The 16,868-nt window shown below is 50.4% G+C and overlaps 1 protein-coding gene across 4 annotated transcripts in view; it reads left to right on the forward strand.

The window, feature by feature from the left end:
- The window catches only part of Garnl3 (GTPase activating Rap/RanGAP domain like 3), a 139,538-nt gene extending 125,421 nt beyond the window's left edge, over positions 1-14,117 (forward strand). For 3 of the 4 annotated variants that reach the window (XM_010613584.3, XM_010613585.3, XM_033759267.1), the window contains 6 exons: positions 5,249-5,356; positions 6,359-6,477; positions 8,964-9,102; positions 10,027-10,242; positions 12,287-12,413; positions 13,850-14,117. In XM_010613584.3, the coding sequence (XP_010611886.1) occupies positions 5,249-5,356; positions 6,359-6,477; positions 8,964-9,102; positions 10,027-10,242; positions 12,287-12,413; positions 13,850-14,033 (893 nt within the window). In that variant the 3' untranslated portion in view covers positions 14,034-14,117. Of the gene's footprint in view, positions 1-2,389; positions 3,278-5,248; positions 5,357-6,358; positions 6,478-8,963; positions 9,103-10,026; positions 10,243-12,286; positions 12,414-13,849 lie in introns of those variants that run through there. The other variant, XM_033759268.1, reaches the window with a different exon arrangement.
- Positions 14,118-16,868: the final 2,751 nt, after the last annotated feature.

Here is a 16,868-nt window from a genome sequence, read left to right on the forward strand (position 1 = left end):
TCTCTCTCTCTCTCGGCAGGGTCTCATTGAGTTGCTCAGGCAGGCCTCAAACTTGCAGTCCTCCTAGTTCAGCCTCCCAGAGTTCTGGGACTCCATGCCTGGCTACAAAGACCCTTTTAATAGCAGCATGAATCCAGAACCAAAGAACCTCTCAGCACACAGCACAGGAACTTTGGGGGCACACTTAGACCACAGCAGGGAACAACTGCACTCACCTGGTAAGAGACAACCATAGCTCAGCCAGAGCAGCAGCAGAGGAGGTCGTGAGAAATGCTCAGAACCAAGAGCCAGTTTGCCAGGTGAAGCAGCTCACAGCTAGGATCCCGGCTGCCCAGAAGACTGAGGCTCGTAGGTCAGGAATTCGAGCCCAGTCTGGGAAACTTACTGGGAATTGGTGAAAGAAAAAAGAAGGAAAGTAAAGAGGGGGGGGGAGGAAGGAAGGAAGAGAACACCCTGTACCATGAAAAGTAAAAGTAAAATATTCATTCACCAGATCCGCAACCTCCTCTGGCTTCAGTTTCTCAGGAGCAAGCACCAGCCTCCCACAGCAACAGAGTGCTCTCCTATCCCTGTACAATTCAACTGGGCTAAATTTAGAGAGCCTGTTTAGCACATGCAAGGCCCTGGGCTTGATCCCTAGCACCCTAGCACCAAAAAATAAATAAATAAAAAAATACAAATAAAGAAAAGGAACCTAGATAATTTGCTGATGCATCAGCTGTGATAAGAGAAAAAAAGGAATGCTGCCGTCTGGGCACCAGGAGTGAGCCTGTCACTTCCGGAGCTGGGGACGCTCCCAGGAGGGCGAGACTGCAGACTCTGCGAGGTGCCCACGCGAGAGGCCCGGCCACAGCTCTTCCTGTGGGACTGGGGCGCACGTAAAGGACGTGTCAAGTCGTGTGGGTGGAGAGACAGCGACAGACAGAGGGCCGTCCTGAGAGGCAGTTAGGAGAGGGCGCCACCCGCTGTGTCCGGCACATCTGCACGGGCCGGACAGGTGTGAGCCGGCCTTTGGACCTGGCAACGTGACGGTCATCCAGGGACTGATAAGAGGGGCCTCGCTGAGTCTTTGGAAGTAGTGAGGGCAAAGGGCAACACATGTTGGAAACGTAACCCCCAACTGCCAGGGCGACGAGACGGCACTCAAAGCCTGAAACCCTTTACAGTTGACACTACCGCATTCACGACTTAGCCCTCGTCCATGAGGTCCCACCTCCCAGCACGGCTGTGTTGGGATGAAGTCGCCAATGTGCATTGGGCCTTTCTGAGGGGGGACATTCGAGTCACAGCCGTCAGTAGGCACATACCCAGCGTTAACAGTGAGGGCCATGTCAATTAACAGTGCAACGTGACAGCACCACACAGCTGCCAAGTACTAACATGAAAACAGTTGGCCATCGCTAGTGTTGGTGAGGATGTTGGGAACCAGGCCCCTCACCAGCCCCTGGAGGGAATCTACGATAGTAGGGTAACTTTGGAAAACAGTTTGGCAGCTCATCAAAGCGTTAAACCTACTGTAAGTCCATGCCATTCCACCACAGGGAATGTACGCAACAGAAATGAAAACCTGCGTCCCCGAAATCTTTGTACACAGATCGTCACAGCGGTGTTGTCTTGGCCTAAAATGGGAGATGATCCAGATGCGCAGTGTGGTGTCTTAAAACGTGGACCTGCGCCCCTTTGCTTGCACAGGAATTGGACTTGGTGATTCGCATCTGTTGGGCAGAACATGGTGGAAGCAGAGGGGTGAGGGTTCTGAGACCGGGTCCAAACGGCACTGCGACACCACCTGTCACGCCTGCCATGTCCCGAGGACACTTGGGCAGCCCCCAGCACCTCCGCCGGTCCCTTCCTGATTCTGCCATTTCAGTTCGGACGCAGAGCTGGACGTAACCCAGTCTCGCCTTCGGATGCCTGTGGCCCCTCATGAAAGCCCTCGCACCAGAACCCCTAGGGAAGCCCCTGTAAATGCCTAGCTCACAAACACTGTGAGATAGATCATACGGGCTTGTCACCTTAGGCTGCTAAATGTGGGGATAACTTACTGCCCAGATAACACACATGGAGCCACAGGTGTACACGAAAAGGGGTGAACTGTTGCCATACACAGTATCAACGTGGCTGGCCCCAAATGAGGCTGAGAATGCATTACCTTGAATAGGAGGATTTCTCAATTCTGTCTTTAAAAAAAATATGGTAAGATATCCCAAACAGTATGTACAGATGTAAAGTGAAAATGAAGTCTCCTGGCATCTTAGCCCCGTATTGCTAGTCCCCAGATGTATCCTCTGTTAACAGTTTCTTATGTAATTTTCACAAAATTTTATGCATATATAAGCAAATATATAATCTTTATTTTTAAATAAATGGGATCATTTTTTTTAATGAGGCCAAGAGAAGACAGAAAAATCTAGAAAATGGAGTCCAACTTCAGTGACAAAAAGCAGACCCCGTTGGTCTTGGGATAGAGAACAGTTACGAAAGGGCACAAGGAAGATTGGGCGACAGCAGTGCTTGTTAGTGACCCTGACAGCGGCGCTGGCTTCCTGGGCACACACACATCGCAAAGCTTACCAGAGTGTACGCTTCAGATGCATACGATTTTGTGTCAGTTACACCTCAGCACGAAACAAAGGGAAACGATTCCCGCATAGTTGTGCTTCATGGAGCCAAGTTGATGTGAAATGCATTTCCTTCCTGCCTTCTTGGTTCATCTTCAGGTAGTTCAGAGAGTGGTGTGCACCTGTGTGTATCATCGTGTGTGTGTGTGTGTGTGTGTGTGTTGCTGCTTTTCTGGGGGGGTCCCTAACATTCTTACTAGGATCGTTACAGTGGAAGATCTTAGCTGGAGGTTAACTAGTGCTTTCTGGTTTTCTAGAATATGACCTTGCACAGATTTGGGCTTACCCCAGCTACCAACATCCCATTAGTTCATTATTTTAATGGTGTAACAAAAACTTTCTGTGCCTCACTGAGGACTTTAATATGCAGATTTTACAGAGCAATGATCTGGCCTCTGACATAGGCAGAGGTGGTGTCTAGACTGGGGAGAGCCAGCAAGATGGGATTTTAAATTGATAGAGCCAGGCAGTTCAGGGGGAATGAGCTAAAGAAAGACCGGCAAACTGATCAGCAAGGTGACTGCTTGATTATCTGTTGTCATGTTTTGTAAAATCCTTTGGAAACTAACAGAAGACAAGAGGATACTAGAAAAGACATTGTGTCACAGCCAAATACTGAAATGTCATACAGCACCTTAATCATGTTCTAGAAGAAAACAGAGAAGTTATACAATATAATCAAAAAGCAAATGACTTTTTAAAGTTCATTTGTGTTTCTGCTTAAAACATTTCTCTTTTTATTTTTTTATTCATTTGTAATAAAAATACTCAAAGAGGAAATACCAAAACACCTTCAGTACCCTCCGTGGCAGAGCCACGGATGATTTTATTTTTCTTCTTTGTTTTTCTCAAATTTTCTACAACAACAAAAGCACAGGAAAAAAATAATAAAGCTAGCTGTCAATACAAAATAAATACCTAATAGCAAATAACATTCAGAATAAAACAAAATCTTATGATTTACATGTAACAGCAATTCCACTGTCGTTTGTACACAAGAAAAGTGGAGCCAGGTGTGATGGATACACCTGTAGTCCTAGATTTCGGGGAGGCTGAGGCAGGAGGATTGCTGCAAGTTCCAGGCCAGCCTGGGCTACATAGTGAGAGCCCATCTCAAAAAATCAAAAAAAAAAGGGAGGGGGGAGATGTGAAACGTGCACCCAGACTTGCACAAGGATGTTTATATCACCTTTATTCCCAACAAACAGAAACGACCCCAGTGCCCATCTGCTGGTGAATACGTACACAAATTGTGGTCTGCGCATATGATAGATTTCTTTTTTTGGCAATACTGGGGATAAACCCAGGGCTGTTCACTAAGTCACAACCCCTGCTTTTTTTTTTTTTTTTAAGTAAGATCCTCCACAGAGTTGCCCTGACTGGCCTCAAACTTGTGATCCTCCTGCCTCAGCCTCCCAGAGTCCTAGGGTTACCATATGGTGGATTATTATTTAGCCATAAAAAGGAATGAACTCCTGACAGTTGGACAAGCCTCAAAACACGCTCAGTGCAAGCAAATTCACAAGGCCACACACAGTGTAGGGCCATTTCCATCATCTGGCCAGAAAGGACAAATCCATGGAGACAGAAAGGAGGATGAGTCGTTCTTTCCAGCCAGGAGGACTAGAGAGGTAGCAGCTTCCTTGTAGGGTGATGGAAAGACTAAAATTACATGTAGTAGAGATAGAAGACTCCATAAATCCCATAAATCTCACTGAATTATTCACTTGAAATGGATGAATTTTATGGTTTATAAATTATATATCCATAAAGCTGTTTTTAAAATATAATTTAAAAGCCTAGTGTGGTGGCACACACCTATAACCCAGCACTCAGGAGGCTGAGGCAGAAAGATCACAGGTTTGAGGCCACCCTGGGCTACATAGCAAATTCAAGCTCAAACTGGACTGAGACCTTATCTCTAAATGAATTAATTCATTAAATAAATAAAATTGTAGGTCAAACATGGGCTTCGGTCATAAATAAAAGGGGCCTTCATTTCTATGTGGACTCTATCTAGAGGATCTGAGCACAACTGACTTCATGATTAGCACTTAGAACAGGCCGGAAACAAGGTAAATTGAGTAAGCAGCCTTATCAAGTGCTTCCTGTTCCAACGAAACACGGATGAGTGTTCAGCTCCTGCCACACTTGTCCTGAGAGGCTCGGAGTGTGACCCACCTTGCAGGGCTGCAAGTGCCCCTTCTGGGTCTCACAAGCGGGAAAGACAGGAAGGCACGGGAGCAAAGCAGGCAGGCTCCCCCACCCAGCAGAGCTGCAGTGACTCCTGCCTCCCCTGGTACTGCCTGTGAGACCCCAGACAAGCATCTCACCTCTTCCCGCCTCAGTTCTCATCTGTAAAATGAGCGTAGTGACCGCATGTGCTTGGTAAAGTTGTACCCGTCCATTAAATGGAGCAGTGTTTAAAGCTCGGTGCTTGGCACACGGTGAATCCCCCGCCCCGCGGCAGGCAGCTCCTAGGGTGAGCGGCTGTAGCGTCCTCTGGGCAGGGTGGGCGCGGGCTATGGGTGAGGAGCTCGGGGGCAGATGCTGTTCTGACCGCCTGCCGCCCATTCCTCTAGCTGCGCTGACGCTAACAAAACCAGTCGCTGCTGTTTCTGTTGCAGACAGCTGCATCTATAAGAAGGTCTGCCCGTTTAATGGCGGCTCTTTTTTGGTTCAACCCTCCGCGTCCGACTTCCAGTTCTGCTGGAACCAGGCTCCTTCTGCGATTGGTAAGAAAACCCTTCAGCAGAGGAACCGTCCCCTTCCTAGATGCACCTGAGCTCCTCGGTCCTGAGTGAGGATGCAGGGGTTGGAGCCAGCTGCCCCAAATGATGCCGCGTGAGCTTCTCAGCGCGCCTTTTCTTCTTAAATACTCTACTGTACTTTGTCTTTTTGGTCTCTTGTCTAGTGTTCCTCCTAGTTCTTGGGCCTGAGCACCTGAGAGCAATTAAATACCATTTTCGGCCCTTGGTTATCAGTGCCGGGCCTCACTGTTTCCTTTTTCTAAAACTCAAAGGCAAGCTCGCCAGCCCCTGTGTGCTGACTCCACTGAGAGGCCCGCTGTTCCCAGCACCCCCCTTGCATTATCTTGAAACCTGGAGGTCTAGAAACGCAGACTCGAACTTTGCCTGCCCCTGAGACTCCAGGACAGCACCCAGGGCTCTCTGCTTTGTGGCCGAAGACCCCCCAAGTGGGTGTTGCCTTTTGGGAATCAGATCGGAGCCAAGTCGGTCCATTTGGTCCTGTTTGCCTCACAATTAACCCATCCGCTGAGGGGCCGCTCCTACAGGACTGTAAAGAGTGGACCAGCGGAAGGGAGGTGAGGAGGCCAAAGGAGCAGGCACAGGGTGGGGGTCAGTGTGTCAGAGCGACCACTGCACGGAGAAGGGCTGAGCTTTGACAAAGAACCCACCGAACCCAAGGGACACTGAAGGACAGAGGAGTGAGACCCAGCGCCGCCACGATGTGCAGCCAGAAGAACACAGATGAGTGAGCAAGTGCTAGGGACATGTGGGGTGGGCCTTGAAGGCAGGGCAAAGGGAAAGGTTCCCATGGCCTGGGCCGAGGGACCGTAGGGACATGGAGCAGGTCCTGCGGGACCCTAGCAGGAGAGAGCCGGGAATACAGCTCCGGCAGGTAGGGAGGCTGTCCTAGGAGCGAAGGCCGTCTCAGCCTGGGGACCTGCCTGTGGAGGGTGGGGGATGAGACGGCCGTGGCCCATCCCGTTGCAGTCTGCGCCTTCCCCTACCTGCTGGCCTTCACCCCTGACTCCATGGAGATCCGCCTTGTGGTGAACGGGAACCTGGTCCACACGGCGGTCGTGCCGCAGCTGCAGCTCGTGGCCTCCAGGGTGAGTAGGACCGGGCCTGCGTGTCTGTGAGGGGCCCTGGGTGGGGCCAGGAGCTGCTGCTCGTCGGCTTAGGCTGACAGTGGGCGCTGCTGGATGTCACGGTGGCGGAAGTAGGTGGAGACACACAACTGACTGGACGGGTCATGGGTGGCCTCCCTGGGATTCATTCTCCTCAGTTTTGTGAAGGGAGTGGTTGGGTGCTGTTGGGATTTGGGGAGCACTCAGCCAAGAGGAGAGAACCATCCACCACCACCCCCAAGACGGGCAGGTTATTCATGGCACTTCCCGGGCCACTGTAGCCTCTGTCGGAGTTTGTGCCTGTATAACATGGCTCATCCATTAATCCATGTCTAATGACGCAAATACTGAGCAAAGCAGTGGGACGCAGCTGGGCAGCCCCGCCGAGGCCTCCCTGGTCCTGTCAGATGGGCTGGCGCCCTTGCCGCTTCCCCTGTGGCCCAGTGGGGTGCCACGGAGCTCAACCCCCATCCCAGTGCCCGGGGTCTTGATGTGTGTGAGACGTGTGTGTGCAGACCATAAACGTATGTGCATTAATTGATTGAAAGAATCTACAAAGAAGAATATAATATGCAATGCATTTTACCCTAAACCTGCAACCACTTGGCTCTCACATGAAGTTACTCTTCACTGTGCTCTTCTACCATAGCCAGCCTATAGATGCGGTTCAGCCATGGTTTTTCAGTTAACACTTACGTATATGTCAATGCACTCATCCCTCCAGTATGTTTATTATCAAGAAATCTGAGGGCCAGGGATGTAACTCAGTGGTGCCACCACCTGCCTCGCAAGCGCAGGGTCCTGAGTTCAATCCCCAGTACTAAAAAAAAAAAGAAGAAAAGAAATCTGATGTATGACCAAAACTTAAACTATTTCTTGTCCAGAAACAATCATAGTCATTAAACCAGGACAACTTCAAGTTTCAGCTGTGTGTGTGTGCGCACGTGTGTGTACCTGTGTGTTACTCAGAGTCTCCGCCCTGAGCTACATACATCTCAGCTGTTGTTTTTATCTTATGTTTTAAGATAGGGTCTCGCAAAGTCACGAAGTTGCCCAAGCCAGGCTCAAATTTGCAGTCTTCCTGCCTCAGCCCCCCGGAGTGCTAGGTTCACAGGCGTGTGTCACTATGCCCAACTCAGCACACTTTGAAGTTTAATGTTCATTGTTAACATTTTCCCCATGGCTTTAAGTCTAGACAATCAAAAGCTCCTATTTGTAGCCCTTGCTGACTTCCGTAGTGTAGATGGTCCCGCTATGACTGATTTCCCCCATCCAGTGTGGCACACCTCGGCGTACGGTTGGAAAGAGCTGGGCGGGATTCCCACTGTGCTGTCACTAACGACACGGCAAGAGCACGGTAACAGTAAATGTGACCCAGTAGTCAGGAGTGATTGCGCTTGGATACCGAGTACCTTTGCTCTTAACATATTTCAATTTATATAATTTTTTTTTTGCCCTTGAAGTAAAATGAGGTTACCTGCTTTATTTGGATACCAAGTTCCCTTCCAAACAGCATTAAAATAAAGACAAGTAAGACTACATAGTTGAAATCCAGTATAATTCAAATCCAACAATGAAAAATTTCCCCCATATTTTTACAGAATTCTTTCTACTGAAATGTTTTGCTACAAATAATAAAAAGCATATATTACATATAAAAGATACCAGTGTACTAAAAAGTGACAGAAGTTGACTAGCAAATCCTTCAAAGCACATTATCTAAATGACTAACATTTTAAAACATTTCTCCTATAAATCGTAAGTCGTATACATTTATAAATTGGTGGTTTTATCTCTAAAGCAGTAATGTGTGTTCAAATAGCTGTTCTGTACAGTATATCACTTCAAACTACAGTTTTGTTTTTCTTTGTATGAAGTTGAATAAATTCATCTGATCAGCTGAAAAAATCAAGCTTGAAAAATAAGTATCTAAAAAGCAAAGTAAAAAGTCTAGCTATTATTTATTTTTTTAATAGTGGTTGTATTTAAGAGCTGGCCTCCAAAATTCCTGAAAGTTGGCTCTCATGAGTCACATCCAGCACACCCTAAAGCCAGCACATCTGGGTTTCCAGTGTCTTCTGGATCAGGGAATGAGCGAGATTCATTTCCCCACCTGCAGAACACACCGGACTGACCCTGAGATCCCCTCCAGATCCAACCCCTGGGGCCCTGAGAGTCCTGTGCTATGTTTACAAAAGTCCGCGAGCCTGACTGTTTTCCACTCTGATCAGCACATAGATAAGGGAGGATGGTGGAGACCTGGGTCTTCAGGAGGAGGCTAGGAGCCCAGTGGGCTTTCCTCAGGACGCCCCCACTGGGCAACCAGGACTGCACTGCATGCCCCAGGATGTCTAGGGAGGGTGCAGTAGAGTGCAGGACCCGGTGGAGGCGAGGCGGAAAGGGAGGAGGGCCTGCAGGCGCAGCAGCTGGGATGGCAGCCACCAGTAACACTCCTTCTTCCCCTCCAGTCAGACATCTACTTCACAGCCGCTGCAGCTGTGCATGAGGGTTCGTCCGGAGGCAGCTCCAGAGGGGCCAGCGCCCACAGCTCTCCACAGACACCCCCGGGCCGAGAGACGCCTGTGTTCCCTTCTTCCCTGGGGGAAGGTGAGGCCTCACTGTAACTGTCTTACGGACAGGCGTTTTAATCCATGCTGACTTCTCTAGGGCCTTGTCAAAGATCTACCTGCAACTACTGCCTAAAGAACTTACTCTAGGGCCAGGGATATAGCTCAGTGGCACCGTACCTGCCTCGCAAGTGCAAGGTCCTGAGTTTGATCCCCAGTACAAAAAAAAAAAAAAATCTTACTATTTAAAGCCATTTTAAAAAAAAGAACTTGCAGGGGTGGGCACGAGGCTTAGTGATAGAGCACTTGCCTAGCATGAGGGAGGGCCCAGGTTCCAGCCTCAGCATGGCAAAAAAAAGAAAAACTTGCAATCGGAGAGCACTGGCTGCATCCTGAAGAAACTTGTGATTTAAAAAAAAAAAAAAAAAAATCCCATTTTGTGTTTCCTTAAGGAGAAGGGAAATCGGGGCTGGCGAGCTTCCGGCTTGCAGCAGCAGCTGTTTCTCTTCCGGGATCATAACAGCAGTGACTTTCACAGCTAGAAGCCGAGTCACAAAGCCTCCGTGTCACAGCTCACATGGCTGTCACTGGCCTGGCTTTGCCTGTAGACCCGAGGCCTCTACCGCCGTCCCTGCATGGCTGTGATCATAGCGCTTTCCTAAGTTCCTGCTGCGCTCGCTGTTCAGATAAAGCACAAGGCTCCCCCACGGGGCAGCTCTTCGCCTTCCTTGTCTGGCCTGAGTTCCTGTGCAGGCAGGACGGGCGGTGAGTGCGCTGTGTCTGATTTATACCTGAAGACGAAGCCCCTAACACGAAGCCATCAGGCACCATCGCTTTATGACGGGGGACCCACACGTGACGCAAAACCTGCCCTCACGCTGACTGTGCTGAGGGACAAGAAATTATTTTGTCGTAAGTAACATCAACCAAAAGTTCTCATGTTCATCTGTGAATCATATTTCAGGTGAAATTCAGTCCAAAAATCTGTACAAGATTCCACTGAGAAACCTTGTCGGCAGAAGCATCGAGCGACCTCTGAAATCGCCCTTAGTCTCCAAAGTCATCACCCCGCCTACTTCCATCGGCCTGGGCATCACCGCCATTCCTGTCACGCATTCCTTGTCCCTGTCTCGCATGGAGATAAAAGAAATAGCAAGCAGAACCCGCAGGGAACTGCTAGGTAATGGCTTTCGATGTTTGTGTTTTCACTCTTTGCAAGGAGACCAGCTGGCTCTGCCTTGGGATATGAATCACCCTCAAAAAGCAGGAGTTACCCTGGGCATGCTGTGTACTCAGCAGGCTGAGGCAGGAGGGTCTCAAGTTCAAGGCCAACCTAGCTGCACAGCAAGATCCTGTCTCAAAAAAGCAACATCAAAGACAGGTTTAAAAAGGAACTTTCTCTTTAAGAAGTGACATGTCAATAAACTATAATAGGTCTACACCAGGAATATTATATCAATGTCTCACCAACAGTGATGTTGATCTGTATTTATCAATGCAGAAGCTGCCCAGTCCATGTAAAAGGGGAAAACAGACTGTTTATAAAAGACTATGTCTGCTGTGATACAGTTTTTTAAAATTAAACTATGTCTGTTATCCTAGAAAAGTATCTCCGAGGAATTTACAGCCCATAGCTCTCAGCATTTTATGTTGGCACATCCGGAAGTGGGAATTGGCTTAGCACTTCTTGCAGCACCTTGGCCTGGGGCAGGTGTGTGGGACCAATGCAGGTGCAAGGTATTTGTTGTGGCCTCCTCTCTCAGTCTGCAGACAGGTGACCAGAGAAGTATGAAGCTCCATGGTCACTGTCACAGGGCTGGACTCCTACACGGCCTTGTATTCAGATTTGCAGAAACAAAATAAGGAAAAATGGCTGGGTATGGTGATGCTGTCTTAGTTACCTTCTCCTTGCTGGGACAAAATACCCGGTACCCAAAGTTAGAGGAAGAAAGGTTTATCTGGCTCACAGTTTGTAGAGGTTTCAGTCCATAGCTGGCTGGCTCCAAGGCAGGGAGGCATGGCAGAGGGGCATCGCAGAGCAGAAACAGTCCACAGCAAGCAGGCAGGTGAGAGCAAGCATAGGACCTTGGCAGCTCCTTTCTGCCCTTTTTATCCTCTCTCTAGGCTCCCGGGATTAGGGCAGTGCCAAACCTTTAGTAATCACACACCCTTGATCCCAGCACCACACATTCTGGATCAGCCACCTCTGAAAAAGCCCCGCCTGTGATTGCATGAGACTTTGGGGGAACATCTAGACACAGCCCTAACAGGCACATACATGTATTCCCAGCACCCAAGAGGCCAAGGCAGGCAGATTGCTATGACTTGGAGGCCAGCCTGGGCTACATAGTGAGACCCTGTCTCAAAGAACCAAAAGACAAAAGTAAAATAAGGAAATAACACAGCCACGATGGGGCCATAATTCTTATGCCTCACTGCTAGGTGGCCCCAATTCGAACGTGTTCTGTTCCTATCAGCTTGAGCCTCTGCTGGTACCTGCATGACTTCCCCATCAGGCAGGGACAGAAGACAGGCCTGGCCACCACGAGGAGTTCAAGGCAGCAGAGGCGTGTTAAACCAACACGATGTGGTTCAAAAGCTTGAACTGGGGTCTGCGTGGCATAAAACTACAAGGACAGTCGGGTTTGACACATCTTGCCCCCCTGTAACGCTTACTGAGGACCGAGGGCATTCAGGATGCCCAGCAGGGGAAGCTTTGGCACTGCAAACTCAATTGGTTCCCAAAGTGAGTGCCTCCGCTGTGATGGTAACATCTGTCTGTGGCTATTTTTAACTATTCTTCCCTATGAAAGCCCAAGTGCTGATCACTGTCTCACAAATCACTGCGCTTTTCAGAAACCCAGTCTCTGGGTTAGAAAATGACAGTCACCAGCTGCAGGAGGGTAGGAACTCGCTGTCCTTCAACAGACCCTTCTGAGCCTCTGTGTTGTTTTTTGCAGTGCATATGTACTTTACAATAGAAAGAGAGACGCTCTTCCACTAACAAGCAAACCAATTATTTGAATTTTTACCTAGCCTCAACTCTAATTCATGGCCCTCCTGCCTCACCCACTCATGAAAAAATCTACTCTATCAGCTTTCTTCTCAGCTCTAGCCCAAAAACACAGCAGCTACTCAACCAAGAACAAAAAAAGGGCTTTTCTGTATCCATGGCAGCCCCAGGGTAACGATGCTTTAACCTACAATTCTCCCCTGCAATCCAGGCCTCTCGGATGAAGGCGGACCCAGGTCAGAAGGAGCACCGAAGGTCAAATCAAAAGCCCGGACGCGGTTAGAAGAAGCCCAAGGAGGCTCCAAGCCAGGGACCATGAGATCAACCAGCAGTGACAGGTAAAGATGGGGAGCAGCCCCGTGTAGGATAAATGGGGTCACAGCACCACCTGGGAGGCCCCTGGCCACCACAGTGCAGGCTCAGCATATGCAGCTGTTCTGAGGTCCCCAGAGGACACAGCTGCAAGGCCACAGCCAAACAAGCGCTCACTGAAGTAAATGAAGAGGGGCCAGGGTAGAGCTCAGGGGCAGAGCACTTGCCCAGCATGTTCAGGGCCCTGGGTTCCATCCACAGCACTGCAAATATAAATACAGTAAAAATGTTTAGTCTTGGCTCACCAGATCGGTAGGGATTTGTGAAACAACACTACTTAGTAGAAGTGTAGGGAACTGGACACTGCCCAGCCTGGCGGGCCCACAAGCAGGGCGACCCTTTTACATGGAGGGTTGGTGACACATACATCACACTGATTTGCCCAGAAGGTCCGCAGCAGCATCGGGTCCCGGGTACACATCCAGGCCCCACTGACTCATCACACATTCATGACGGGTCCAGCGCTGAGCGCAGGGTATTAGGATTCGGAGATGCCTTTGGGGGCACTCAGGCCAGTGAGCAAGGCCCCCAGGAGCCCAGGCAGGCATCATGCCAAGTGATGATGCTGATCAGAGCATGCTTTGTACCCCACACCTGGGCAGGGCAAGACTGGGACCGTCAGGCTGGGTAAGCCACTCCCGGTGACAGTGAGCCTGGACTCACTCCTGCTTTACTCCAGCACGGGGTCCCGGCCCCTGCTCTTGGGGCTTTATATTCTAGCGTGGAGAAAGCAGATAGTAAACCTGTAACAGATGCACAAGCCATTGCCAGGAAGAAACCTCAGAAGTGATTGGCGGCAGGCAGAAGGTCTGCTTCGCCAGGGGTCAGGGAAGGATTTGGAAGGAGGTGGCTTGGTGCTGGCCGTGGAGCGAAACAAGCTAGGGAAATGGCTCCTGTGACCCCTGGGGCTCTCACAGTGGTGGCCAGAGAAGCAACAGAGGACAAGTGGACAGCTGAGCACAGAGAATCGCTCCGAGGACAGTGTGAGAGCAGGGCCAAGTGGGCTTTGTCAAATCATGAACACCCTGAGAAGTGAGACCAGTTTTGGTCCAGTTAATTAAACAGCTATCCAAAGAGAGTCCGAGGAGCTAGAGGAAGTGGAGGGAACAAAGTGGCCTGGGAGGCTGGAGGGACAGCCAGAGCCAGACCCGAGCCTCGGCTGTTTCAGGAGCACTAGCCTTCCCTTCAGGCCCTGTGAGGGTTCCGGTACATTTACACTTCAGGAGGGTGAGGCCTTAGCTCCTCCCAAAAGCCCATGAGCTAGGGCTGTCTGACTGTAGCCAAAGGAGGTGTAGGAGCCCTGTGCCTGCTGCCCACACTGCAGGTAGCAACCAGGAGACTGCTGTGAGCCAGTGAGTGTTAGCAATCAGAAGAGGCCCTGACTGTGACTTTTCCCTCCCAGGATCCCATCAGGCTCCTTGGAAAGTCCTCCTGCTACCGAGGCCAGCCCTGAGGGCTGTTGCCACTTGACCAGCTCCGACCAGAACCCTGCGGTGGACAGAGAGGGCAGCCCAGTCTCAGCCTCCGGCAGCAGCCTCTTTCAGCTGATAGCTTCCTCGAATGAAGATGTCATTGACTTGAAGTAAACAGAGTCCAAGTCTCGTTTGCTGTCTGTAGTTTTCGTACGGAGGTTTACGCCCTTTACACAGTTCTCACGTCATTATCAACAACATACGGCTTACCGCCTGTCAGCAATCTACTGGACCAAACCTCTGCACCCTCGGCCAGTTTGGGTCTCTCTCCAGTGTCCAGTGCCATCCTCCTTGACCTTTGTTTCTTTCCATTCACGAACCATCAGTCCCCTTGTAATAAAGGTGGTAGATTTCATTAAGGTTTTAGATTGAAACTTTGAATAAATCAAAAATGTTCATTCTTATTTACTACAACTTTCTCTTACACTTTATATACCTGAAATTATTTTTCCATTACAGGTTTATGTTACACATTATGTTTCTTTTATAAAGAAAAGCCACTGCTTTTTATTATAAATAAGTTTTCTTTCTGCACCAGTGTTCACCGGAACCCAACAGTCCACCCTCCCTCTCACCAGGCACCTGCCTTCCCCTGCTCCTCCCCAAAGTGAGCAGGAAGAAGAGCAAAGGAAACAATAAAACCTCAGCCTCCGGCCAGAAGCGATCAAAGGGGAGAATCCAGTTTCACTGACATTATTTGCAAAAATTGTAATTTAGGGGGAGGGAAGGTAATTTACCTTTGGCCTTGGGCACCTGATTCCTTTTTCTTTACTTCACCAGTTTGTCCCCTGTGACGGCAGCTCAGAAGGGTGGCAAGCCTTCCCCGTCAGCGCATAGGACAGGACCCTCGGGTCTTCCTCCCTAGCATACCTATCAGCGAGGCTTCCCTCTCGGCCTGCTACAGACAGCTCAGCACGGCCAGGCCCAGCCACAGGGCCCTGTGTGGCATAAGAGAAGCACAGCAAGGACAGGTCGTTAGGTGCACCAGGTGGGCTGTCGGTTAACTCGGTATGACTTCCCATTCTTTGCGGCATTTAACATCTCATTCCTGGGGTCTTGTGCCCTTTGCACATATGGCAGATACAGAGTCAACTATACACTACATCTCAGTCCCACCAACAGTTTTGTGGGTTAGGTTTATTCTTCCTTTTCTTCTCCAGTTCTGGAGGGTTGAACCTAGGGCCTTCACATTCACCTATATCCACACTTGCGTGTCTCTGTCTCTGTCTCTGTTCTCTCTCTCATTTTGACAGTCTAAGTGATGTTGCCCAAGCTGGGCTGGAACTTATGATCCTCCTGCCTCAGCTTCCCAGAGTTCTAGGATTATAGGCATGGGCCACCACAAACAGCTTCTGTGTTTTCACTTCCATTCTTTAAAAAAAAAAAAAAAAGTTTCTTGCTGAAGTAGAAAAACTAAAGGCTATTTGGAGCACTCTTCCAAACGGGCAGCATTAAAGCCACCTATGATTGGGCAAGAGTCAGATCTTAGGAATAGGTGGCCCCTACTTGGGCGGGGGATTTAGCTCAGCAGTTCGGCGGCCTGCCCTGCAAGTGCAAGGACCCGAGTTCGATCCCCGGTACCAAAAAAAAAGAAAGGAATAGGTGGCCCCTACTCATCAGGATGATGGTGCTCTTCTTATAAAAGGGGGCTGAGAGGCTGTTCTGGCCACAATATGGGCACGTTCCTGGGGAGAGAACACTAGCCAGGGGGCATAAACAGGTTTGCAGGGGTCCGTGGCTCAGAAGTTGGCACTAGCCAGGTTCACTGCAGCATCTGTGCCCAGCTGGCTGCTACGGTGAATGGTTCAGGTGCGGAGTTTGCCCGGGGCTTTGACCCAGGGGGTAACGCCAAGGGCCTCGCAGGAAGGAGCTCGCTTGTGGGCAAGAATGTACAGCAAGCGCGAGTGGCTATATAAGGACAGAACAGTTGCCTAAGTCTCTAAAGATAATGTTGTGGTCAAGATAAAAAAAATGCTGGAGGCTAGTACAGCCAGGTAACTGCAGTGAATCAAGTTGCTATACGCATTTGAACGCGTGGTATTTCTTTTAGCTCACAACTCTCCTGAAGATAAGGATAGGCCCCTTGTTAGAACTACGGCACAGCGGAATGGGGGTCCCCCCCAACGCTGGTCCTCAGCACAGGAGGCTCCAGTGGTCCGCGCCTGGCAGCCGTTAGCCGGTTAGAACAGGTGGGAGCGGCGGGTAGGGTTAGGGCTGCGTCTCGCCCGAGCGCTCCAGCGGAAGCTCCGGGCTTGTCTCGGCATCCGAGAAGACAAGGAAGGTGGCCCAGGCCAGTATGCTGGGAGACCTTCCGCCCTGCACCTCTCAGCGCGTAGAGCTGGGTCAGGTGCTTCCAAACCCAGACCCAGACCAAAGTTCATCACCAGTAAAGACTGCAAGCGCGCCTCGAGGCGACTGGGCGGGGCCCAAGTGCTCCGCCTTCTTTCCACTCCTGCCCTCATTGGCTGGGGCTAGAATAAGAGGCAGGGCTTCGGAGAAAAAAGTAATCCCTACCCTCCACGCTCCTTGGCCCGCTCACTTCCGAGACAGCGTTCTGGCCCGCCTCCGGATTCGCACCGCACTCCAATTGGACGGCCAGGCCGGACATAAGCTCCGCCCCTCCTGGGCACAGCTTCTGCCCTAGGGGCGGTTCCAAGTGCGCGTGCCAACCGGCGTTGCGCTTCCATTGGTCTACTTTCATTTGGATGGGGCGTCTCCTATCCCTGCAAGCTAACCCTCCTTTGTGTTCCCATTGGCTGCTCATGCACTCGAGGCGGTTCCGATCCCACCCCAGCACCGCCCCCATCGCCCATTGGCTGGCTCTCCAGAAGAAGCCCTGGGAGGCAGTCGCGGCAGCCGCGGCGACTCAAGCGGGCCAGTCGGCCAGGTGATCGTTGGCCGCCGATATGACGCCCGAGGACCCAGAGGAGACCCCGCTGCTCCTGAGGC

This window comes from Fukomys damarensis, unplaced genomic scaffold (assembly GCF_012274545.1).
Source record: "Fukomys damarensis isolate Sample0158 unplaced genomic scaffold, DMR_v1.0_HiC HiC_scaffold_36, whole genome shotgun sequence".
NCBI classification, from domain to species: Eukaryota; Metazoa; Chordata; class Mammalia; order Rodentia; family Bathyergidae; genus Fukomys; species Fukomys damarensis.